This window comes from Lissotriton helveticus, chromosome 1_1 (assembly GCF_964261635.1).
Source record: "Lissotriton helveticus chromosome 1_1, aLisHel1.1, whole genome shotgun sequence".
Taxonomy (NCBI): Eukaryota; Metazoa; Chordata; class Amphibia; order Caudata; family Salamandridae; genus Lissotriton; species Lissotriton helveticus.
In genome coordinates, this window is record NC_136057.1 from 1,831,994,931 (window position 1) to 1,832,021,540 (window position 26,610).

At 44.4% G+C, this 26,610-nt stretch overlaps 1 protein-coding gene across 1 annotated transcript in view; it reads left to right on the plus strand.

The window, feature by feature from the left end:
• LOC144753452 (cytochrome P450 2D17-like) overlaps positions 1–26,610 on the plus strand; it is a 441,302-nt gene that overhangs the window by 318,928 nt on the left and 95,764 nt on the right. The window contains exon 8 of the mRNA XM_078641141.1: positions 15,903–16,044. Coding sequence (XP_078497267.1) covers positions 15,903–16,044 — 142 coding nt within the window. The remainder of the gene's footprint in view (positions 1–15,902; positions 16,045–26,610) is intronic.

The following is a 26,610-nucleotide window of genomic DNA, read 5'->3' on the forward strand; positions in this document are numbered from 1 at the left end:
GCCAGTTGGTGCGAGCCGCGCATGGAGGATACTCAAAGTCACTATAAAGTGGGTGGTAGAGTGTGGACACTAAGTGTGAAGCAGTGGGAGCACGTAGGACGTGGTGGAGAGAGGCCATCGTTGCAGGCTCTGAAGAGTAGGCAGTTTTACAAGCCCGGATGGGATGCCATGGCGAAGGCGAGCATATGAAAACGTTTCCATAGTGGATGGTGGGGGATCAGGGCACAATTGTTGGAGGGTGCGGAATTTGCCATTAGTATATAGGTCTCCCCAGTAGTTGATGTTTAGTGTACGCGCAATTCTTTTGAAAAGACATTCTTGCAGTAGTGATATATCCAGGTGATAAGTGAGCGGTAGGAGAGGGGAATATAAACAGGGCGCATGCATATGGTCTCGAATACGGGACCAAGCTGTGATCGTGCAATCTATGTAAAAGGGGCAGCACTCCTGGGGTGCAATGTTAGAGAGGAAGACACCATCAAGTGGGATAGGATCTGCAAGCCAGTGTTCAGTGGCGACATGGGGAGTGTAGCGGGGTGGATGGAACCAAAAACGTGCATAGTGTGCCTGTGCGCATATATAATATAGTTCGAAGTTGGGTATGTCAAATCCACCATGTGAATAAGGCCGCATTAATGTGTCCCACTGTATGCATGGTTGTTTACTACCCCCAAACTAATCTAATCAATTCCGAACATAGGGAGGCAAAAAAATGGCTTCCAGGATCATAAGGAATGTTAAGTAAAAGATACAGAAACTTGGGGAGGATCACCATTTTGATAAGGGATATGCGTACAGCTACAGTTAAGGGAAGGGCAATCCACTGAGCAATGCAGCTTGACATGTGCTCCATTGCACACCCATAATTGATCCGCATTAGCTCATCCCGGTCCGCCATTATGCGGATACCTAAGTATTTGACATCCGCATCACACCACCCGAGCGGAAAGTCTGTTTCGAAGGGAGTAGCAGAGCTGGTCAAAGGGAATATCTGTGATTTGGACCAGTTAATATGGATACCTGATTGGCTGCCGAATTTAATGAATTCCCGCAACAATGGATTAAGATTTTGGTATGGGTCTTTAACATATAGAGTAACATCATCCGCGTAGAGTAAGATAAGTATTGGGTGCAGGAGGCACCGGAGGCCCATGTGATTATAATACTGTCTGATCTTTGCCCCCCCCCATGGGTTCCATAATTAGGGCAAAAAAGGGGAGAGAGTGGACATCCCTGGCGTGTGCCTCGGGATAAAGAGATTGAGGAAGAGGTATGTCCGTTAATCAAAATCTTCGCCGTAGGCGAGTTGTACAGGAGCCGGATCCATGATATATAGCCTACAGGAAGCCTCATACACTGCAAAATGGTGAAGAGGTAGTCCCATTCCACTGAATCGAAGGCCTTGGAGGAATCGAGAAACACTGCCACCAATTTCAGCGTTGGATTGACGGCCTGTAGATTGGAGAATAATGTCCTGAGGTTATGGGAAGTGGCTCTCCCCGGAATAAACCCAGCCTGGTCTGGGAGAACCAGCTTTTCCACCAGCAGACTAAGACGGTTTGCCAATAATTTAGCAAGAATTTTCGTATCTGTATTTATAAGAGATAGTGGCCTATAAGACTGACAGCGGTCTGCAGGTTCGCCCGGTTTCAGCAGTGATGTAATTAGTGCCTCTCTCATTGATGTAGGTGAGATCTGTGCCTCTTGGGCTTCCATGAAAAATTCCTTCAGTATTGGGAGCAATTGATCAATATATGTTTTGTAAAAATCAATAGGGAGGCCATCGGAGCCTTTTGCGACACCATTTGCATTATAGCTGCACGCAGCTCATCGTCTTCAAATGGTGCTGCTAGGAATTCGCGCTGAGTGTCCCCCAGCCAACCAAGACTGATATCTGTTAAATAAGAGTGAAATCAGGGGGGAAGGTACGCTGCAAGTTGTATAATGCCATATAATATGTAACAAAAACATTTAGTATGTTAAGACTGTCTCTATGCCTTTCCTCGTCTTCGTCCGCAACATCCAGGACGTAGCTAGAAAACCGAGATTTCCTGATAGCGTTCACCAATTCTCGGCCAGGTCTCTCGTCCTCACTGCATCTGCGGGTGACGAAATATTTACCTCTAAACCTTACCTCCCGGGTAGCAGTGTCGGTATACTCTGTGAGCTTTTCACAGAGTGTGGCTCATTTGTCATTGGAATTAGCAGCCCACATGTCTGTTTCAAGTTGCTTTATTTCAAGTTCTAGGCGTCGTAGCCTAGTCCTGATATCATGGAGCACTACAAGAGTACACCCAAATCTTCGACAGAATACTTATTTCTAGTAAACAAAAACTGTTATTTCTTCCCCTAATTCCACCTGAAACACAGTGTCCAGCAGCGCCTCAGGGGTCTCCAGCAACGTGGGGTGACAATAGAGTTGGGGGGTAGCAATTCAAGGTACACTGGTGCATGATCTGAATGTGTGCAAGCCAAATGATTAGCAGTGTGGATCCAGGGTGTCACTCCCCGGGAACAAACCCAGTAATCCAGTCTAGACCAAGTAGAGTGTCCTGTCATAGAAAAAGTGCCCTCTGTCTGTTTGGGGTGCACATATCTCCACGCATCAACAAAGCCATGTTCCTCAATAGACCAGAGAGGGTCTCCTGAGCATTGGTGTAGTGGTGAGGAAGTGGATTGAAGTGGTCCATAGAGGGGCAGAGAGCGGTATTAAAGTCCCCACCCTATATGACGTGTTTGTGGAGCCTATTTTTAGTATGTGTCCCCAGAGGATGGTAAAATAGTTGGGGTCATCTGTGTTAGGCCCATAACTGCAAGCTAGGGTGACGGATTGTGTGGCCAATGTACCAGAGAGTATACAGCTGCAGCCAGAGGGGTCCCTATATGTGCCTCCCATTATGAAGGGCGTGTTCTTCTTGACCAATTAAGTGTGCCCTGTGCGTATGAGGAGTAGGAGGAGAACACACGTGTATAAGCCCATTTAGTGCCAAAGTAGTAAGGACGCCTAAGGACCATATGTGTTTCCTGGAGCATAGCTATTTGTATGTGGTGACTGTCTAGATATGCTAATATCTGTCATCTTTTGCAAGGGTCTCGGAGTCCCCTGATGTTCCATGTGATCAATTTAATGTGAGGGAGCTCAGTTTGCGTCGGCATGTCAGATGTACCAATGTTGCATAGTGGAGTTGATGATGTCGAGTAGTAGTGCGCCCATACACATAATGAAGGCCCCGTCTAGCTGTAGTTGTCCAATATGTACTAGAACAATAAAAATGGTTCCCATCCCATTCCCTCCCCCCAAAACATAACACTTCAACAAGTGATCCCCATAGCAATCTATTAGTCCCCATGCCACCCCACCCACAAGGACACCAGCATTTTGTTGCCCAGCCAAAGGGCCCAAAAAAGACAGCCAATCTACTCTAACTATCTTAGGCAAACAGAGCAAGAAAAGATCGTAACAGTGATAAACAGAAAAAAACAATAGTATCGGGGAGCTCCCATAGAGCGGGTGCCAGGGGGCAGTAATCCCTTCTCGTAGCCTAACTCTAACTGCATTGCAGTCCCTGGGTGTCAACCCATAGTGGGGAACGCGTGGCATAAGGGGGAAGTGTGCTTGGCGATGTGGCATGTACAACTACTCACAGTGCAACAGGCATTGCAAATAGGCAGTCAATGAAAGAAGCCCCCAGGGCACTTATCTGACCATGAGTCTGTATAGGAGTGCTGGTCCAGCTGAAGGATGTTGGTGAGAGGTCTACCCGCAGCAGAGCAGTGACGTGCATGCTGACAGCGACCTATTATATGATGAATATGAAACAGTGAGGAAAAGAGCAACTTATGACGGGTAGACATTCTGCTCGAGGTCAGCCACTGGACGGTGAAGGTGATCTGGAGGTGCGGTCTCGGCGCGGGGAGCGTTTGGATTAGTTTTCAGGAAATCGTCTACCTGATTCGTGCAGAAAACATGTTTGCCATTGTGCGTGATCTGGAGCCTCGCAGGGTATAAAAGAGCGTATTCTATCTGAGCCTTCTGAAGTTTCTGCTTAATGGTGAGGAATTTCTGACGTGCCTCTTGCACCGCCAATGTAAAGTCTGGATAGATAGTGAATGCATTTCCTTGCAGCGGTTTTAGTTTGCAGGCCTTCTGAAGTGCAACATTGGGGTCATGATAATTGAGAAGACGAGCAATGATGGGTCTTGGGGCTTCTCCCAGTGGGGGCCTAAGGAGCGATGTGCACGTTCAACCACCAAATGAGGCGAGAATGAATCTTCACCAAAGGAACTTTTTAGAAGACGTTCAATGTAATTCTCCATCCGCCCTGTATTCATGCTCTCAGGGATACCCAGTATGCCGATGTTGTTACGGTGGCTCCTGGCTTCAATATCTTTGTTTTTAGATGCAATAACTCTCAGCAGTTTGTCCATTTGCCCTACCTGAGTTTGCATCTGAGTAGTGGTGTCTTCGATGTCAGATATACGACGTTCCGCCTCTTTCAATTGTCCATCATGCTTATCCACTTTTTGTACCAAAAAGTCCAGGCGGTAATTCATGGTGTTCCTTCCCAGACAGATCCGATAAACTATGTTGTACGGCTAGAAGAAGCGTCTTGACATCATCCTCAGAAGATTGCGAGGGAGGTTGTGGTTGGTCCATATTTCCAGATGCAGTGTCAGCAGAGGTGGACCATGTCGCAGCTTTTTTTGTATCGAAGGACAAGCAGAGCTGCCGGCCATCAGGTTTCCCCATCGCACCCTGCACCCCGCCCAGTTAACTCAACATCGTGGGCGAACAAGTGTCAACCAGTTAAAGGCGAAGCGCAGGGTGGAAGGGTCTGAAGCTGCAAGGGTAGGCAACTGGTTGACATGCCGTCAAAGATGGAAGTACTGTCTAGAGGCCCGCAGTCAAGATCAGGAGTCCGCTAATTGTCTATAGCATATGGCCGTCTACCGAGTTGTCTCCTCCGGAGCATGTCGTAGCTAAGGGAACTCCTACAAAGGAGATGTCGTAGGCCCTGACGTGCTGCGAAAGATAATGGGCGAAGGGCTGTGTTATGGCAGCATGAAGAGGCAGCTGATTGACGTTTCTCCCTGAAGATATGAGCAGGCGCGTGGGCAGCAGCACTGTCAGTCTCCCTCCATGGGGACGGCCAGAGGCCGCATTGGGATAAAGGATGGCTGATGCACTGAGCTTTGCGGCAGGGTGGAAGCAATGCTGGTCGATCTCAAAGTCCCAGGGTGAAGCAGAGACAAATGAATAACATGCAGGTAAGTGTCGGAGTGGCCTCCTAGGTGTTGCGCTGTGCGGGATGTCTCGCAGGCAAAGAGCAAGGAGTCCAGGAGATAGGAGATCACTCTGTGTGCCTGTACTTACGCGCCCGCTGAAGCTGCAGGGGTCTGCAGAAATGGCACGTTCCTCTCCTGAGATCAGTGTTCCAGAGCTGCCGTGCACCACACCATCCGTTCACCGGAGGCGAGTACAGGCATCCGAAGGTGGAAGTAGCAGCGGCAAGTCAAGGGAAAGGCCAGCAAGGAAGGAGGTTGAGCGAGGCAATGAGGCCCCAGAGCAGGTCGCAGAGGCCCCGGATGAGCGGGAGAAATGGAAGAATTTGAAAGCGGGCAGGCAATCAGCAGATTAGCCCCTAGGGCATTGTTCAGTGTGATATGACCCACAGGCAGTGAGAGAGGATTATGGGAAGCGGGAGGGCACAATGTGCGCCGTTACTCATGTATCCGATCTAGAGATGGCACGTCGCACTCCGGGGATGAACGCTCCGGCGTCACCGCACTCCACACCGCCTCGTCACAGGAGATGAGCTCTGTCTCTTGTAGGTGGAATGAGCGGTCGCAGTACTGAGTGAGGAGCCAGCAGGGAAGGAACTTACGTGTGGCGTCAGGGTCGCAAATCAGGTCATTCTATGCTGGGGCCTATTGCCTCGTGGGACGCTGCGGGGCTTGAGTAGTCGCCGCAGCCGACCAGATCTCCAACTAAAGCGCTCGCCCCAACACGTGCAGCCCGCACCCTTCCACAGCTGGAGCGGGAGAGCTTTGGGAGCCGCCGCTTTTTCCCCCGAAGGTAGCAGATAGTTCAGTGGCCAAGTATACACCAGCAAATTCAACACCACTGCAGTAGAATTGAGGATTAATGGCGGATAATGTCACCAAGCTTCCCGAGCCTCACCGGTGTGCGGCAATCTTGGATGTGCGCCACCTAGCGCCCCATCGCTTGGCAATATTATTGCATCCACTACATGGATCTACCACTACATGGTAAGGTAAGTATATTTAATATTCACTATTCCATTTATACTAACTACCAAGGGAAACTACCATTGGATTTAAGAATAGAGACATATATATGTAAATTACAAATGGAAATGTGGATAACTTCTAAGTTACCGGTTCCGACTTTAGAAGAATAACTTAGTGAATATAATTCCTTCTAAAAGCATATATCATTAACCAGTAGATACAGGCAGGTGTCTCCTTCCTCCCATCCTTGTCTGCTGTCTCCTTTCCACAAAGCTTCTTCTCCCCAACCAGTCTGCTCTCTTACTCCCACAATATTGTTCTGCCTTTCCTCTTCTCCGAGTGCTTCCTTCCACGATATTTCTGTTCCTTCCCTTTGCCTGTCTCCTCGCTCCCTTTTTGTTTGCTTCATGCCTCTGCTACTGTCCTTCCTCCCAGTCTTCTTTTTTGTCTTCCACTCCTATGGTTCTCCCTTGCCCCCCAGTTTCCCTTTCTTCCTTCGATCAGCCCATTCTATGTTACCTTCCTCCCTTGCACATGAGCTCTCTCCTTTGCTTTTCCATCTCTCCTTTCTATTCCAATGCCTCATTCCTACTCTCCTCATTCCCGCCTATATCCCTTCCTTGGCCTTTATTGCCCTTCTCCCTGCCAAGGCTTTTCTTTTCCTTCTTTGTTCCATCTCTCCTTCTCCAGTCTCCCCTGCCCTTCCTTCATCTTCTCTTAGTATTGCTTCAGTGTTATAAAAACGCCTGGAACAGGTAGGTGAAGTTCACGTAACTCTTTATTACGGCCTCCACTCTGGAACCTCTCACACGTTGCTGTCAAGGCACAGCCCACGAACTCTGACAGTCAAGCTGCCTTGTCAACATTCCAAGGCAGCCTCTGGCTCAACTGTAGGAACATTCCAAACTGTAGCATGAGGAAGGGGGCAGAGAGAGAGAGAGAGGGAGAGACCAAAGAGGGTACATGGAAATACAATAGTGCAAATAGTGAAAGTGGGTAAATTATAACACATCTTCCCCCCATAAAACAATGAAATATAATTCTATTGCATATCAAAGTCTTTATGCCATTTGGGTGAAACGTTAGGTTTTCTGATACAGCTCCTAGGATGAGTGACAGTCTTCGGGTCCCCCAGATGTTAGGAAGTTTTCATGAGTGGTGTTCTCTGGGTTCGGGCATTTAGCCAACCAGTCCATGCTCCAGTTTTGCCCATTCTCAAGAACCACAGTGTTGTATTTGATCTATACTATTCTTCTGGGTTCATAGAACTTTGATTCATGATCACCTGCGAGAGTGGGTTTTTTCACAGCGACCAAATCGGCTACAGACCATTCTCTGTTTTTTGTTACGCTTATGATCATATCGGTCTTTGTAGTTGGCTGGATGAGAAGCTATTTTAGGTTTGGCCTTGTCAAAAGTGTGTGCAGTTACCTCTCCCTATCCAGGTGGGAAAGAATTTTGTACTGGGTTTTCTTCTCCTGAGCAATGAGAAAGGGGATATCCCAGTGACCAAGTTGGGGGTGGTGTAGTGTGCCCAGAGCATATCTTGACTAGAGCGTTCAACAGGTAGGCTGTTGATGCAAGCTAGCTGTATGTTCTCCTTTACCATTCTTTTGACTCTTTCGACTAAGCTGTTTGCACGAGGACAGTATAGAGCTGTTTTTAAACAGGTTACGGCTAAGCTGGTTAGGAAGTTGAACATGGCTGACGAGGTGAATTGGACACCGTTGTCCGTGACCAGGGTGGGCGGAATGCCTTCAGTGGCGAAAGTGTCTCACAAAAAATTGATTAGGGATTCGGTAGTTGTTTGGTGTACCATTTTAATGACTACCCAGTGAGAGTGAAAATCCGTCAGAACAAAGGCAAATCTTTTGGTGACACCTCTCTTATTGATCGGGCCGATAATGTCCAGTGCCAGTTTTTCCCATGGTTTGTCCGGAATGGAAACTGGGGAAAGAGGTGCCATTTATTTATTTATAGAGCTTTATATAGCGCGAACGTGACCCACGAGGGTATCGGAGCGCTTTACAGTAGAAGAATAACAATGGATGAGGTAGTCAACACAAACAGAATTGTCAATTTGTCATAATAGAAATATAAATGAAAAGTATATACATAGACAAAGTAGAGGACCAGCAATAGAATCTGCAGAAAGTTGTGCATTAGACAGTTACTGAACGTTAGGACATTGTGCTATCAGACAAACATACTTATTCCTAGATCGATTAAAGTAAAACATTTTTAAAAAGTAGGTATATAAAAGTAAATATGATCAAACAGATCTACATCCAACGAAACATTAATCTGCAAACAATTGTAGAGCAACAGGGTTGTGATGAAAAGTCTTACACTTAAATACAACCCATACTTAAACTTAGGACATGCAATTGTTCATTAGTAGAGGTGATTCCATGCACTAGTGATGATAGAGAGTTCCAAATCTTTGGAACAATCCCTGAGAAAGCTCTGCAGCATGTTCTCTTCTTCCAGAAGGATTGTGGTTTCAGAAGTAAAATGCTCGTACTTCGTAGTTGTCTTCAGCCTCTAGATTTTTCCAACTTTAGCGCCAAGTAACTGGGTGTCGTTGTGAATTGCTTTGTGTGTCATGCACGCCACTTTAAGGTGTATTCTTGCTTCAAAGGCAACCAGTTCAGTGCTTTCAAGGTTGGTGAGATGTGACTGTTTCTTTTGGTTCCTGATACCAGTCTAGCCGCAGCATTCAGAGCTGCTCTCAGCGGTGCAAGCCTGCATTTAGGGAGACCAGAGAGGGTGGTGCTTCCGTAGTCTAATCTTGGTAGTACTAGAGCCTGTACAGCAACTTTTAAATCAGCCTGAGGGAGGAAGGGTTTAAGTTTCCTTAATATACTCATCTTGTGATTAGCTCCCTTGGTAGCAGTAGAAATGTGCGACTGCATATTCAGATGTTTGTCAATGGTGATACCTAGGGATTTTGCTGAGTCTATGATGAGGGTGACACAGTCAAAGAAAGCTAGGTGTTTTAACCAGAGGTCTATCTTTGGAGTGTAGTTTGGAGGTGAGATGAGAATGAATTCTGTTTTTTTGGTTTCAGCATCAGGTGGTTGTTAGTGAGCCAGCTTTGCGTGTTCAGAAGCGTAGTGTTCAGAACAATGAAGTCATCTGGCGAAGTGATTTTAAGGTATAACTGGGTGTCATCCGCATATAAGTGATATAGAATGTTCGCAGATTTCAAAGCCAGAGGCTCTATTAACAGATTGAAGAGAATGGGTGAGAGGGCAGATCCCTAAGGCACACCAAGAGTGACCATGGATGGTTGCAAGAGTGAATTCTACATCTTGAATCTTTGAGATCTGCTATTCAGGAAGGAAGAGAACCAATGCAGCACAGTGCCCGAGAGGCCCATCCTTCTTTCCAATAGGGACAGGAGGTTGTCGTGCTTGACCGTATCGAAGGCAGAAGACAGATCAAGAAGTATCGAAAGGCAAGATTAATTTCGATCAAGCATGATTAGTATATCATCCATAATGTGCGTGAGTGCAGATTCTGTGCTGTGTCCACTTCGGAAGGCCGATTGGTGACTGGTTAAGAGGTTGAAGTTCTCAATGTGATTACATAGTTGTATTTGAACATATTTCTCTAATAATTTAGCCACGGTGGAGATATTTGGTATAGGGCGGTAGTTGTTAGGATCAGATGGAGAGGGGTCAGCCTTCTTTAGTATAGGATTGACCTGTCCAATTTTAAGACAGTCCGGAATGGCACCTTGAATCAGGGAGGTGTTTACAATTTTAGACCATAATGGTAGTATAAAGGTTTTTAAAAGCTTGAAGGGCAGGTGGCAAGGGATCCTAGAAATGATTGGAAGCGTTGATTGCTTGGAAAGTGTTGTAGATAGTTTGTTGAGGGATTGGCGAGAAGGTGTGCCAAGAAGCATTGTTTTTAGTGACTTCCCATGGGTTATTAAAATGAGCTTCGGATAAACCACCCAATTTGGGATCTAGTGCCATAGGTTGGGGGGGGGGGCAACTTTGATTGGATGTCTAGCTCAATAGTTCTAGTCTTTTCATGGAAGAAATTGGCAAGCACGTCACATGTAGGAGTGGCCAGGTCATTTAACTTACTATAATTAGTTATATTGCAAGATTGTTGCTTGACGATTTCAAAGAGTTTTTTTTGGTCGGTTGCTCGCTTGGTTCAACTGAGTTCGGAAAAAGTCTGCCTTTGCCTTAAGAATCTTCCTATTGTACGAATTCCTTAACTCCATCTGGGTGCGTTTAGTTTTGTCACTGTTGGTGCATATGGTGCAGTTCTTGACTTTGGTCTCAACCATAGAATCCATGTTGGGGAACCAATAGTGCTCTCTGAGTCTATTTTTTGTAAGGCTTCTCCCTAAGTGGACCTCATGAACCAAGTCTATTTGTCTTTCAAACCTTCTGGGGGGATGATATTGTTGTTTCTCCATATGCAACCATTATTCAAGTTGATTTCATGTCTTACTTCCCAGAATTTGTCTAGGTCAAAGCTGACACTTTTATGCGAAGCTGGCTACCATTGAATTGTATACTCTTCAAGACAGGAAAGTGTGGCATCTTGGGTCATGCACTCGAACCATTCATCTTGCTTTATTGTGGAGGTGTGGACCAGTAAAATGGGAAATTCTGATGTTTCAAAGTGTTCTGAAAGATCTAATGGTGCCCTCGAAAGGAAGTCAGCTGTGGTGTTGAGGTCGCCCGCTACATATTCAAGTTTAAAAATGAAACTCTCAATTCCTAATACCCATCTAGCTACCCTGGGTGTACTGTTGGCTGAGCCCTTAGAACTGAACATGTAAATTAGGGACTTGTGATCGGTGCGAACAGTAAACTTATGTCACCCAAAAGCAGGCCTGGGCTTCCCTCTCTATGACAGAATAGTTCCTTTCTGTGTTGTTAAGGGTGCGGGAAGCGAAAGCAACAATGCGTTCTCTCCCACTGATGACTTGCGAGAGGGTTGCTCCTAGGCCTTTATTGCTGGTGTCGGTGGTTTGAATGGTTTTCCTGGAAGGGTCGAAAGTGCACAATTGAGGGGCATTTAAAATGTTTCTTTTAATTTTGTCAAAGGCTGCCTGGTGCACCTCTAGCCATTCGAAAGGAGTATGGTTTTTGGTGAGCTCCCTGAGATCGTTTGAAATATCAGAAAAGTTCTTAACATATTTTGGCCATGTATTCTGCAAGACCCAGGAAGGATAATAGTTCTTGCTTGCAGGTGGGTGCAGTAGCTTTTTTGACTGTGTCAAGGCGGCTTAATTTAGGTTTAAATCCATCCCTGGATACGGTGTGCCCATGGTAATCAACAGTTCCCACCCCGATTTGGCATTTTTCCTCTTTAAGGGTAAGACCCGCCTCCTTGAATCTCTCGAGGACTGTCCTGAGAGAGGAGTCATTTTCATCAGATGTTGCTCCATAGATCAAGATATCGTCTTGGAAGCATATGGTTTTGGGGACCCCTTCAAGTAAGTGCTGAATTATTTTTTGAAACACTGCTGCAGCAGAAGCGAGTCCATACGGCATTCTGAGGAACATGTATGACCCTAGTGGAGTGGTAAAAGACGTTAATTCTCTGGAGTATAATTCTACCTTGTGGTAGGCACTTGAAAGGTCTAGTACACCGAAGCAGGTGGCCTCCCCCATGGTACTTAAATCCTCTGGGATACGTGGAAGTGGGTGTCTTTCAATGATGAAGTTATCATTAAGGTCTCTGAGGTCGATGCATAATCTAATGCCATTCCCGTGGGCTTTCTTGGCGAAGACCACAGTTGCGACCAGTGTGGTGCAGTGCACTGGTTGTATAACATCAAGGGACTCTAGTCTGGCCAGTTCAGTTTTTAGGGGTTCCCGCTTAAGGTGAGGTATGGGCCTCGTTTTGTGTGCAATAGGTTTGGCATTGGGTTTCAATTTTATTTTATGTTGGAAATTCTTAAGGAGTCTTAGATCAGAAGAGAAAACATCAGGAAATTCTTTGACAAAGGTTTTACCCTGGGTGGAAAAATCAATGGTGAGAACTTGCTCTGGGTTGTTAGGGTCCAATTGTATGCCTAACTCTTTTTGGTGTTGTCAACCCAGGAGATTGGACCCCTCCTCAACGATGTAGATTTTACCAAGGGTGACACATTCTTTGAATGAAATGCAGGTTTTGACCATGCCCTTCGAAGGGATAGATTCTCTGGTTTAGCTACTTGGAGAAATGTCAGGTTTAGTTAATTCACTTTCTTTACAGGGCTCATATTTTTAAAGTCAGTAATGTTCGCAAAGGTGAAGGGGGAACAAGAATCCGCACGCATGTTGATTTTCTTGCAATCCAACCCTACTTCGCATTGTGGGTAGTTTATTTGATTGACGGTGCTAGAGTTGCGAACTTGGAAGACAATCTTCTTCACTGAATTTTAAGCTCAGGAGTGATCGCCGCACTGACCTGTTTACTGTGACAAACTCTAGCTAGATGGCCTTTCTTATTGCATTTCTTGCAGATAGCTGATATGGCTTGGCAATTGGGATTGTTGGCAAGGTGTGGTTGCTAGTACTGCACCGGTAACATTTAAGTTTGTTAGCGTTGTTGTCACGAGTAGAGCTGGGGGGTTTAGCATTTTTAATTTTGCAAATATTGTTTCATTGATAGTGTCAGCATTCTCTGATTCAACAATTTCTGACACCTGGCTCTGTACTGATCGGGAGTGTTCGGGTAGCACAGGACTAGATCTAATTTTTCTTGGATTTTACTGTTATTGGTGCACCTCACCATCTAATCCCTAATAAGGGATCCGTTGAGGTCTCCGAATTGGCATAGCTCACTTAGGCCTCTCAGCAGAGCTACGTAGCTGGAGATGCTTTCATGTTTTCCTTGGACCCTACAAAAGAACTTGCGACGTTCCAGCACAATGTTGACTTTGTCTCCAAATTGAATTTCCAATTTTATTAAAGATGATTCGTAAGCATTTTCATCTTCTTCTAGGTCAGGTTCTGGTAGAGTATCAAAGACTTTCCTCCCATGGGTACCCAGATTATGAAGGAGAATGTATTGTCTTCTTAAAGTACTGAATTCCCCTCTCCCCCTCCCCCCATGGCAATCAAGTACGACTCAAAGATCTTGACCCATTCTTTCCAAGGAATGTTGGGTTCCCCACATTCATTTAGAAAAGGCGAGGACTGGGTCATGTTAGCAGCCGCCATTTTGGGAAACCAAACACCGAGAGGGAACCCCGGGGAGGTCAAAATATTACAGCTGGGGTAAACTGGAAAGTTCTAATTAAAGAAGCTGAAAGAGACGATGTACGATGCAATGTAAAATAATTTGTACATAAAGGGAGGTCTGCCTGTCACCGCAAATCGCAAATGGTTGTAGCAGATATGTAGGGGAGGGACCCAGGAGATGACGCGCAAAATATTATGAAATGTGCGTATCACTGGAGTAAGGTTAGCATAAGGTAGTAGCAAGAGTGTGTGAATCACTGTGGAAGAAGTGGCACACAGGTGAAAAGGCGGTCCGAAGTAAGAGATCAGGAGATAAAGTGAGAGTGTCACTGAAGAACTTGAGACCCGCAAAATGGTGTGCGCGTCACCGGTGAAGTAAATAACAGGATGGCAGCTGAGCAAAATAAAATAAGTAAAATGCCAAGTTGAGAGCTGTGCCAGTCAGCGAACTGGGAAAGAAACATGTAGGCTACACATCCAGCACTGAAAGAACAAGGAAGACGAAACCCCTTAGTGAAAGTTGTGCCTGTCAGCGTGAATGAGGATGGCAGGCAAATAATCAAGTGGAAGAATTGAATTACAATCCTTAGTGAAAGCTGTGCCTGTCAGCGTGGATGAGGATGGCAGGCAAAAATAGGTGGAAGAATTGAAATGCAATCCTCAGAAATATTTCCCACACGCTGTGAGGATAAGACACTGAGCACTATATTCCTTGAAACAGCAGCGAGGATGGCAGAGGAAGTTTCAAGGCACCTTACACCAGCGGGGGAAGTAAAGTAAATTAGCAGATACCAGCAATGTTTTTAAACTGACTGAATATATTCCCACGACGATCGAAAAGCAACAGCTGTGCTTGTCAGCGGTGATACCAATGACAGACAGTAGGTGGCAGTGGAAACTAATAAAAGCTCCCAAGGAACTGCAGATGCTGAGAGAAAGCTGTGTTCTTTTGGCAGTCTGTGACGCAGAGACACGAAACTGAGAAGATTACACACATTTGACGAGGGCTGCCCAGCGCTCCCTCCCACAGCTCAAGGGACTGTCAAAGGCGGCAGGGATGAAACGCGCTGGAAGGCTCCTATAAAGCAAATCCACTGAAGGAGGCTCACTGGCTCAGTATTCTTCACACATGGTTGCTGCCATACAAGCGCCGCTGTGAAACGAAGTCCAGCCGCAGTGCAGATTACGTTAAATGCGAGTCGGCATGAAAGAGACCAGGGTTGGAAATTGTAGACACACTGCCACAGATGGCTAGAAGACAGTTAACTGCGGTGTGTTTGTCCACAATAAGGTGCACAGCGGGAGGAGGAGGGTTAAAGACTGTCAAAGACTGGCTATCCCTGGGAGGAGAATTCCAGCCAGATTAGAGAAAAGCTGTACCCAGGTGTCACGCAGCGATAGTGCTAAAAATGTTTCAGAAGTGAGGCTAAAGCTGTGCCTGTCAGCGAGGAAGTCAGCTGGCAGGCGACACAAACCGTATCCCACGCTGAAGAAACGATGGAAAACAAAGTTCCAGGGCAGTAAATCGTGTGAAAAGCTGAGCGCTAGTAGCAATTCTCACTGCATTAAGGTTGGCGTGAGGAAACAAAGCGAAGGGTGAAAACACTGTGAAACCGTACCTCAACCTTGTGGGCCACAAGGTATATTATATACTTGACGTTAAGGATAAAGGCAGAAGGGAAGGAGCGCTGTCCTGCTCCCTTACGCAGACCAGTCGTCGCCAGTGTAATAAAGACGCCTGGAAACGGTAGGTGAAGTTCAAGTAACTCTTTATTACGGCCTCCACTCTGGAACCTCTCGCACGTTGCTGTCAAGGCACAGCCCACGAACTTTGCCAGTCAGGCTGCCTTGTCAACATTCTAAGGCAGCCTCTGGCTCAACGGTAGGAACATTCCAAACTGTAGAATGAGGAAGGGGCAGAGAGAGAGAGAGGAAGAGACCAAAGAGAGTACATGGAAATACAATAGTGCAAATAGTAAAAGTGGGTGAATTATAACATTTAGCTTTTTCTCCTTTGTTCACCTTCCCTCCCTCACCCCGCCTTTGTTTTCTCTTCGCTAATCTGCTGTCTACCTCCGAAGTTCTTAAACCCTTTGCACACTGCAATGGACCCTTCTTTTAAAAATCATCCATTTTTATTTCTTTTTTTTCTTCAGTGTGCAGAATTTTAATCTAGACACAACCTCACACATAAGTGTGCACAGACATATTAACAATCATCCTTATCAGGTGTGTTACACCAAGTTCCAAAATGCACAGTTTAAAAAAAAAACGCCCAGGATTTTTTGTAGTGTTACATGTTTCGTCTGTGACAGACAGTCAAGTAACAAGTGATGCGTCTTTGTGCAGACTTTTCATACCTGCAATACTGAGTGTACTGGTAGTTACAGAATGAACGCAGGCGAATGAATCCCATCTGATCCTGTGGAGTCTTGTCTTCTCTAGGGAGTCGGGATTTTCGCCAACCTGACCTCAGTGCTGAAGGATGAGACTGTTTGGGAGAGACCTCACCAGTTCTACCCTGAGCATTTCCTGGACGCCGACAATAACTTTGTGAAGCGAGATGCATTCATGCCTTTCTCTGCAGGTAAACAAAAGAATGCACCTTCTTCCTAATTTAACATAGTGATTAATCAGCTGTATTGGTTGTGGTAAAATTGGGGGCTGAAGGTTTTATTTTTACTGTTTCTGACAACATGCACGGGTAAATAATATCTACGAATGTGCCAGCTTTAGATACATTTTCTTTACAAAAAAAAGCACCTCAAATGTTGGGTGAACCTTGGCTAATTAATGTAAGTGAAACGGCAGTGGTTCACACTAAACACATTCAAAGTTTGATTATATATATATAAAACACAGCAAAATTACTGTACATAATGATTTGAAAAGAGACTATTATACAGGATCCAGTTGCAAGAAATGTGTTATTTCCAGCATAAACCACATAACCAAGCGGATATCTCACAGGAATAAGTGTGAAGTGATCCCCAAACCAAGTAGCAGTGAATAAACAATGCACAAAAATTCACTTGTATATTAGTATACAAACTGCACTTTAGTTAGTTCATTAAAACAGGCCCTTAATGACCTGTACACTAGTAAATCATGAAATGGCAATCAGTTTGCAATATATGTCGATGACGTTTCAACCCCTAATACAATTTACCGGTCTGCCCTGGACAAAGGTATACCTGGTGGACCTGCAGGTGCCCATGCAGAGCGTGATCCTGAATAATCACTTCAGTGTAAAAGGTACATTAAAATACTCACGGGTGTAGAAACCTATGAAAGAAATGGAAATTGCCCAAACTGCTCAGTTATAACCTCATTCATTGATGTGGGCCATGGGGACCAAAAATAAAGTGTAAACCAAAGTCTATACATCATTCCACTGTTTCTCACCCGTAGAGACTAATCCCCGTGAGTATTTGTAACTTATCTTTTCTCTGAGGTGATTATTCTGGATCATGGAGAACGAAGAAAATGTGTCCTCGTTGTAGCTTTCTAGAGCACTAACCTAATTTCTGGGAGAAAAAAGACTCCACTTATATTGTTAATTTATAAAAGAAATACTTTGAGTTTTAAAGTTTTGATTCCATCAACATGACTACAAGTGTGCCACAGTTTTGTCCTAAAATCTGAATATTAGCGCTTTAGTTATTCATTAGAACACTTTGGGGAGAGATTGAGGGAGTAGGGGCACAGACTCGAACAACAGAGGGCGGGGGTGGGAGCAGGGACAGAGACGGCAAACTGACCATGTCGGATAGGCGGGAGGGGCATTGGCAGCACAACAGACCACGTTGGGCAGGCGGGAAGAACAGTGTCGGAACAATAGACCACATAGGGCCGGTGGGAGGGCAGTGGCATCAAAAAGGTAGGGGGGCAAGGGCATGCACATGGACAACAAAGGGCAGAGGGAGGGGCAGCTCAAAGGACCACAGAGTGCAGGAGGGAGGAATCGGGGGATGCACATGGACCACGGAGGTGCAGGGGGAGGAAGACAAGGGCAGCAAGCTGTCCACGCAGGGCAGGCACTTCACAGATTACATAATTAAAGCTACTGCTCCTCAAATTATTCTATTAACCGCTAGTTAATTGTAGGCCTGGGCAGTAAATTCCGTTCCGCTCGCGGAATTTGGGTAATTTTGTGTTCTGCGTAGAACGCAAAAATGCCCAAAATTCTGCATTCTGCGATTTCGCGAAATGTTTTGCTTGTTCGCATTCTCAAAGAGGGTGTTTGCGAGATATTTCCCCCGAGCACGCAAACGATTGCGAACAGGAAAAAAGCATTGCGAACAAGCAAGTCCGCATGTTCGCGGAATTTCTGCGTGTTCGCAGAGATTTTTTACAGTTTCGCAGAGATTTGCGTAACGCAATTATGCAAATTCCGCCCACCCCTAGTTAATTGTAGGTAGTGTCATATCATATAGAGCGTAGATTGACTGTATATGTGCATGTTCACACTAGAAATAGTGTAGTCCTAGAAACAAGTGTGATTCATTATGTTAGAAGTAATATGATGCACAGTGCTGCTGCCAGGGAAGTTTTAAGTGCAAGCATCAGTTGATTTAAACAAGGTAGAATTTAATTGCAACTAGCCTGCCTTGCTGACTAACATTGCTAATAAGATGTGGGTTAAAATCAAAGACCTGTTACCAAAAATATGTGGGAAGAAGTTTTTTCTTAGAATACACTGTTCACCTGTGGATTTCTATGCACAATCTGCGCACTCTTCTTCTCAACAGATGCAACCTTTAGAAACTCTTGCAAATAACTGAATGAGAATCTAATATCTCTCTTCCTAGTCTTTTCATGGCATCCTGATCAGAGCTCTGGAAAAAACATCTTTAATTATTGGTCACTGAAATGAAATTTGAGCGTGTATTATTGCTGTAGACATGCGTTCACATGACTCTAACAAGATGAAGTCAGTTTAGTTTTTGTGTTTACTTCCTGTCAACTTTGTATCCTTGTCATCCACGCCATTACCCTGACCTGTGACATAACAAGTAGATAATCATTTAGTAACAAAAATACCAGCCATCTTCAATTAGAAAAGGTATTTTCTCATTTGATTCGATAGTCCCACAACCCTGATGTTGACTGACCAGATACAGACATCTCTGGTAACTGAAACAGGATGGCGGTGGAACAGTATATGTAGAAAAAGCAGCGGTAGATCCCTGTAAGATGACAACCCTGCTCATAACAATCCCTCTTGAGTAATTGAGGAATGGAGGACTATCCTCCTACACAAAAACATTCAGTATCGGGAAAAGAAGCATGACTGTCTAAGGTACCAGTATTAAATCCAATGGGGTACATTACTCATGCACTCGACTGTTGCACTGCGGTAGAGGAAATTTTTCCTTTGTAAACTCTTCATAATTCCGTCATTTTTATCAATATATCCATTTTAAACCAACATTTTTACTCGTGCATCTTCCTTAATTATGCCACTACGGAGACAGCATGTTTGCTTTCTGAATTCTTTATTCGTCATTTTCAAACACCAAACGTCACCAATCCAGGCTTTAATGTGCACTTTTTAATTAGGGCACTCGAATGTTTCATTATTTTTCACGTTTTGCTGGAGGTTTCAAAGGGGTGGAGTCAATTTGGAGGGAGCACGTTTTTTCATTCACTGTGATGTGGGGCACTATGGGTAATGATGCCAGAACCCAGAGACTGAAACGACGAGAGGCCCTCTCCCGGCACCCCATAATCTAATTTATTTCTAGCCCTGGCCCTGCCTGTCCCAGTGTTCCACTCCCTGCTGTCAACTGTCTGCCGCTCGCCGCCAGTGTGCTGGTCTGTGATGGAATGCTACTCTGGAACCTGTATGCTATTGAGACGGTGCCAGTTCCTGATCATTCTTCAACTCTTAAATGAAGGAAAGAACATCTGAAGTCTTCAGCAGGAGGCCAACAAAGGACCCCTGTTTCCATGAAGGTTGAGGCTTCGTCTCAAGATCACTATTCTGCCGTACTCTGACCTGTCTGGTGACTCCACGCCATTTGTGCCATCTACAAGGGGGAAACGCGCTCCAGACCGAGCTACCGCCGCGCCAGGAGACATCAGCGGCAGCGGAGCGGACTCGGTACCCCAGGGGGCCCTGCTTCAGCGCACGCTGTGCGCGTCATCATCTAGCGCCAGGAGGCGCCTCAAAAGCCAGGCCCACCCGCAACGCGGGACGCGAGCGGGACGCCGGGCGAAGCCCGGGCCAAGGGCGGGCCCGTTTTAGCCCGTTCTAGACAGTGAGAGACTGGACTGGGCCACCCCTCTTTCCTCCACCTGCGAATCTACTTGTGGTAAGGCGACACAACTCTATATCTGAAGCGCAAGTGGCCTGTTGTTGTTATAATTATATTTAGGGTTGTGCTGCTTGCAATTGACTGACTACAATGTCGAAGCAAAAAACGCCTGTAACTCCGGCTAACAGCATGGATAATTATCTGGTGCAGGTGGTGGCAAAAATTAACAATGTTCGGAGGTCTTCATTGGGAATTATTGATTCGCCACCTTGTGCCCAAATGAATCAATCAGGGGTATTTCACTCACTTAGTGACGAAACCTTCCCCACCGATCCAATTGAGGACCTTAATGATTGTTCCATTATGAATGTATCCACGGCCTCTATCACACAGCAACATGACCCTTTTGTAGATCTAATTAATTTAGAAGAACAAAATGTTACTACAGCTATGGAGTTAGTACCTCAGAGCAATACCCCTCCGACTCCGGTCCCTGCACCAAGAGCAAAGAAAGGGACCGCTAAGGCTCCACCTAGAAGAGGGGGCTTACGCTCTTCAAAGAATAAACCTGTAACTCCCCTTAGAGGAGCAAAGAAAAGGGTGGAGGACAGGATAAGGGAAGACGAGTATGAAAGTACAGATGGGGAGGATACCCTCTTAAGTAAACTTATGGGCATACTTGAGTCTACATTATCTGGGTTAATGAAACCCCTTATATCAAAGGTAGACCAACTTGCAAACAAGGTTAACAAGCTAGAGACCCTCTTAAGGAAAACTAATGAGGGGGTGGGGGAAATATCAAATTTAATAACAACTAAATGTGAACTCATAGAGGCTGCAGGGAAATCTCTCGGGGGGATCATGAATGTAGATCCACCAGTTCCATCTGACCAAATCCAACAAGTTAGCTCTGGGCATGGTGAAACCCCCGATATGGCTTTAACTACAGATCCAGCACAAGCAGCACCCAACACCACCTCTGAGCTTTTTAACCTAGAAACTGGCCCAGTCGAATTAATTGTGGAAGCCTCCCCCTTGATTCTAGTACTTGCAAACACTCCATCGTTGAATATAGGACAGATCGAATCTCCAGATTCCTTAAGACATAAGGCCCTTCAGTGGCTTGGTAATAACATGCATATATCGCCCTGGGGCAAGGAAAAACTTTCTGATGATTTGCTCACAGCAAGAAGGGTCAAGTGGATAGGTACAAAGGTAAAGAAATTCCAAGGGGATTGTGTGGTTTTGAACTTCAAGAGCCCTGAAGTGTTGCCTGATGTTTTACGGAACATCTTCCCCCCACAACTTAGAACAGCAGAAATAGTACCCTTGACTCTGGATTTCTTCTATAGCAGAAGAGGTCTAGTAGCTAAATCTAGCATATTAAGAACTAAGTGGACTGTTGTGGGAAATAGAAGGGCCAGGGTCAATCCAGCAGGCGAGTGGGGGCTAAATTTGGATAACCATTACACAGTGTTGTCCGACTTAAATGCATGCGATTGACTCGCATGTGTATCTATTGCTCCTCCTGAAGCCCAGTTGGACCAACGATACGATAAGACTCTCTTCTTCTCAGATGAGCCTCTATTATATAAACCATCTATGGCCTCTAGTGTATTTTCCACTGTTGTTCCAGAGGAACCAAATAGAGTGCTGTTGGAACAAAATGCAGCACTTGAGGTAATCAAGAAGTCATCTTCAATGAATAGAGTCGTAGTCCCAGGGATAGTTCCCGTAGAAACAGTAAATACCCCTGATATTGTTCAGACGTGCTATCAAAAGGCCTTATACCCATTATCTATCATCTCTTGGAATATAGCGGGAATCGCAAATAAGTTAAATATCCCAGATTGGGTCGACTTTATCGACCAATACGATATTGTTATGTTGCAAGAAACTTGGTCGCTTGTACCAATTTTCCGGCAAGGGTATTTGAATTTTTATATTCCAGCTGTAAAAAATAGAGTGGGTCGTCCCTCTGGGGGCTTGTTAATTTGGGTACGCCAAACTTTGAAAAGTGTGGTCAAGCGAAGGTCTATACCCTCTAATGATATTCTAGCACTGGATATTAACTGGCAAAATGGCCAACAATTGGCCTTGTTCAATCTTTATTCCAGGGGAGTTGTTAGAGGTAAATTATCAGAGACCTTGACGATTCTTGAGCATCATATTGAAATGCTGCCAGTGCTACCTCATATAATAATAGGCGGGGATTTCAATACCACCTTCGAACCTATGGGCGAGGAGGATAGAACCTTGGCAGAAGATGAGGATATAAAGTGGAGAATTCCTCAACTAGATATCCCTGCAATTAAGAAATGGAGCACAGTAGCTATTCAATTGAAAAGCTTTTGTCTTTCTAGAGGGCTCAGAGCAGTAAATGGGCGGGTACCGTCGGACCCTAAGGGGAAAAATACTTTTGATAATGGTCGATCGGCCAGTAGAATAGATTATATACTACTGGATGTAAGAGCTTGGGATAGATTGATAGATATGGAAGTGAAGGACAAATTAGAAAGTGACCATAATCCTTTGTGCCTGACACTCCATCACTATCATGAAGTACCCGACCTCCCTAGAGGGGATCAGACGGTTACACAAGATCTTGTAAGCTCAAATAACCTCCGCCATTTGAAGTGGAGTATGCTCCTAGAGGACATTGTAAAAATAGAGACCCTAAAGGAAACAGTGGTGGAGGAAGTCTGTAAGATTAAGTCCCATTATGGGATGACTGACTTCGCAGATTACATGATGGCTGCTCATGAGAAAATGTTTTCTAAAATTCAAAGTTTTTTTGTTAAAACGGTAGCCTCAAGTAAAAAGAGAAAGCCCCAAGAGACTAGAGGGTGGTATGATAAGAGCTGTAGGGTTGCACGAGATAATCTTAGCACGGAACTAAGATTAGGAAATGCCGAAGCAGTAAGGCTTGCGAGAAACCACTACAGACAGGTCCAAAAAACAGCCAAGAAGCGTTGGGACGAGGATTGTTGGCAAGAACTTAAGGAGGCGTGTGCCTCAAAGGACTCCAAGCGTTTCTGGGCCTCAGTAAAATGGGCAAAGGGTGGCATAGCACCCCAGCCAACTAATTATGTCCCGAAAACCGATTGGGTAGAATATTTCCGACCACAGTATGCTCGTAACCCTATGTTTAATACTGATTGTCCTCCTCATCAAGTTTATTACAAATCACCAATTTTCACTGAGGGGGATGTGAGTGTAGTACTGGATTGCGTAGCAAGGGGCAAAGCACCAGGTATGGATGGAATTCCGGCAGATATTTTTCTATCTGATCGGAAATCCTGGTGTACCTACTTTGTAATGCTGGCTAATGCGGTGGCTATGGGAGGGAAAGTGCCTGCTTCATGGAAGGGAGCTGAAATTATTCCCATATATAAGAAAGGTGATCGTTCCCAGGCTAGAAACTATAGACCCATTAGTCTGATTGACACTGCACAAAAACTAATGGGCCGATTAGTCCAAAACAAACTGCAGCAATGGATTGACGAAAAAAATATTTTGTCACCCTATCAAGCAGGGTTTCGTCCCTCAACTAGTAGCGTTGATCAAGTTCTCCACTTCCTAACCATCTACTGGAGAAACGTTACTTTAAAGCAGGGGCCATTGTATGCAGTCTTTGTGGACCTAAAAGCAGCTTTCGACCTGGTCCCCAGAGAAATGCTCTGGAAGACCTTGTCGGAAGTGGGCCTAAGCCAGGAATTGCTTACACTCCTTGTTCGTCTTCACGAAAACAACTTTGCAAGAATAAGATGGGGCAAGCAAGGAGAAGTAACTGATCCCTTCCCAGTAGAACGTGGGGTAAGACAAGGGTGTGTCCTAGCTCCTACCCTTTTCTCTATTTATATAAATGGTATTGTTGAACATCTAGAAAAGGTTGCTAGTGATGCCCCTGTAATTGCTGGCTCTCGTGTACCAGTTCTCATGTTTGCGGATGATACACTCTTACTTTCCCGCACCCCTAGTGGGCTTCAAAAAGTGGTGGATGCCTTTGGTGTATTCTGTGATGGGAGGGGCCTTGAATTGAATACCACCAAAACAAAATTTATGTGCCTCAACCAACAGTTCACCTTTAAAGGTGTAATAAAATACAAAGGTACACCACTGGAGAGAGTGGATTCTTTTTCCTACTTAGGCATCACCCTCCAAGAAAACATGAGCTGGAAGCAACACATAACCATGACCTTATTAAAGTTTAGGCAGCTAGCAGGCGCTATCACACTCAAACACCGCACCTCATTGACAAAGCCAGTAAACAGTGTGCTGGAAATCTATTCTATGAAAGTACTGGGGGCTTGTTTATATGGCTCTGAACTATGGGGTTTCTCCAATTTGAGTGAATTGGGACGAGCTGAAAACAGGTTTTTACGAGGGATTGTGACGGTCCCTCAAAGTACACCGACAACCCCGTTAAAACTGGATCTGGGAAGAAAATCTATAGAGGACATAGCGAGGTTACGTCCTCTCCTATATTGGAGAAGGATTATGGTGACCCCAGAATTAAGTCATTATGCAACAGCATTGAAGGATGTCATCAAATTTGATTGTTTCCACAGTATTCCATGGTTAAGGGAGCTTCGGGAACTCCTAATAAAATTGAAATTGGACTATCTGTGGGAAGTTGAAGATGTAACCTGCTTTCCAACAAAGACTAAATTAAAAGAACTATACTGGGAAATGGTATATCTTACAATGTTTAGTGACAGTACAAGTTCCAATCTAACATCTCGCTTCTTAAATATAAAAATGTACCCTTTCTGCGAACCTTTCTGGGATATTATTGAAAAACCCCATGATAGAAAACTTTATTTCCAATTTCGCATAGGTGTACTTCCACTGAACGCGTTTAAAAAGCACTGGTCCCCGGCATGGGACGAATATTGTCACCATTGTAATGAACAAACTGAACACATTTCTCATTTTTTGTTTTGTTGTCCTCTGTATTCGTCTCCCAGACGTAAATGGTTAAAACCTGTGTGCTCAAACTTGGGAACCCGTAGCCAATCGGAAGCTCTCAGGATACTTGAAACTGATTGTTCTACATTTCTTGTGGTTGGTGTAGCAAAATTTCTAGCATGGTCCTGGTTAATTCGTACCCGATCGTTAATGGCAATTGCACCTTAATGAAATTATGTATTTTGCATTTTGCCACATGGATTATACTATTTTATTTTAGGAACCTTACATTTTTATGAATTGCTATAACTTGTTATTATCAGATCTATTTTTATCATGTATTCATTCGACATTTAATGTTTAATATGTATTTTTAGAACTATTTTTAAATGTAGTATTTATTGTATTAGGGTTAGGTGAATGCTTTTATGACAAATGTCGAATAAAGCTTTAAAAATGAAAAAATGAAATGTAATGATGTTTACCGGTATGGCACACAAAAAAGAGGGGGCGGAGTGGAGTATACTTTGATTGTTCACAGGTGGGATATTGTTCGCTTCAAAAACGGCATGAGCACGAGGGAAATTCATTCATAGTACTTGTCATGTGGAAGTGAAGAGAGGTTAAGCTGCGGGCAGTGGTGTAGAGAAGGTAAATAGCATGAAGGGGGCCTCGTAGCCTAGTGGGATTTGTGCAGCTGGGAGGGAGTCATCACTTAAGGTTATTGACAACTTGGGAGATGGTAGGGTTCGAGCACGCAGGGAGTAATATGGGTTAGTGTATACATAGGTTGTTTTTTGTTTAATGAAGGGTAAAGTTAGAGTAATCAGTTTTTGTGAACCACTAACGGTCAAGCAGCCAGTATAATAGCGTCTTTATCTGATTTGCAGTTAAACCCCTGACGAAGAATTTGTAGAATTCGAAATGCATTGGGAAGCACGTTGATTTCAGAAAACCACTTTTGAAAAATGTTTGCCCTCACATGCCTCCGTTAAAGCCTGGATTGGCGACGTTTGGTGTTTGAAAATGACGAATAAAGAATTCAGAAAGCAAACATGCTGTCTCCGTAGTGGCATAATTAAGGAAGATGCACGAGTAAAAATGTTGGTTTAAAATGGATAAATTGATAAAAATGACGGAATTATGAAGAGTTTACAAAGGAAAAATTTCCTCTACCGCAGTGCAACAGTCGAGTGCATGAGTAATGTACCCCATTGGATTTGTTTCAAATTGGACCGTGATGAGGTGTTTCACGGTATCTGTTTGCACGCATTTCATCAAATGAATTGAAAAATGAGAGTTATTTACAAAGGGAAGGAGTGCAGTGGCTCAATTCTGACTTTTTCTTCTAAGGTACCAGTATGCCATTTCCCTGAAGGCAGACTGTATAATCAGATATGAATGCAGAATACAGATTTTTGAGACCATATTACTGCCTGGCAAAATGATGAGAGAGATCTTGTTATGCAATGTGTAAAGAAATGCCTCTTTGTACCTGATTGATTCTCGAACATTTAATGCACCAAGGGCAACTAGTATAATTTTGTGAATTTATATACAAAAGTGCTAGAAAAAGACATGCCCTAGTGTAACCAGTCCCCAACTCCATCGAAGTCAGACTATAAGGGTCTGGGGGTAAAAATTGTTAATAGGGTTCTATAACAATCTGCTGTGTAATATATGTAAATACACACCAATATGTACAGTAATGTACAGTTTTGTAGTCTAAATGTTTGTTTGAATATGTGTTGTAAAAAGTGTATATGAACACTAGCCTCAGGTGTTTGACAAAAAAACCCTCGGACTATTATTCAAATTGATTCAAGTGAAGCAACTTGCAAAAGCGATTATAAATAAATATATCACAACACCCACAAAATTTAAAAAAAGTTGGGTGACATCCGCACTAAATAAAATAAGCGGCAAAAATAAAAAAGAGACTGGGTTCCTTTTATTTTTTCAATCTTTTTATATGATAAACA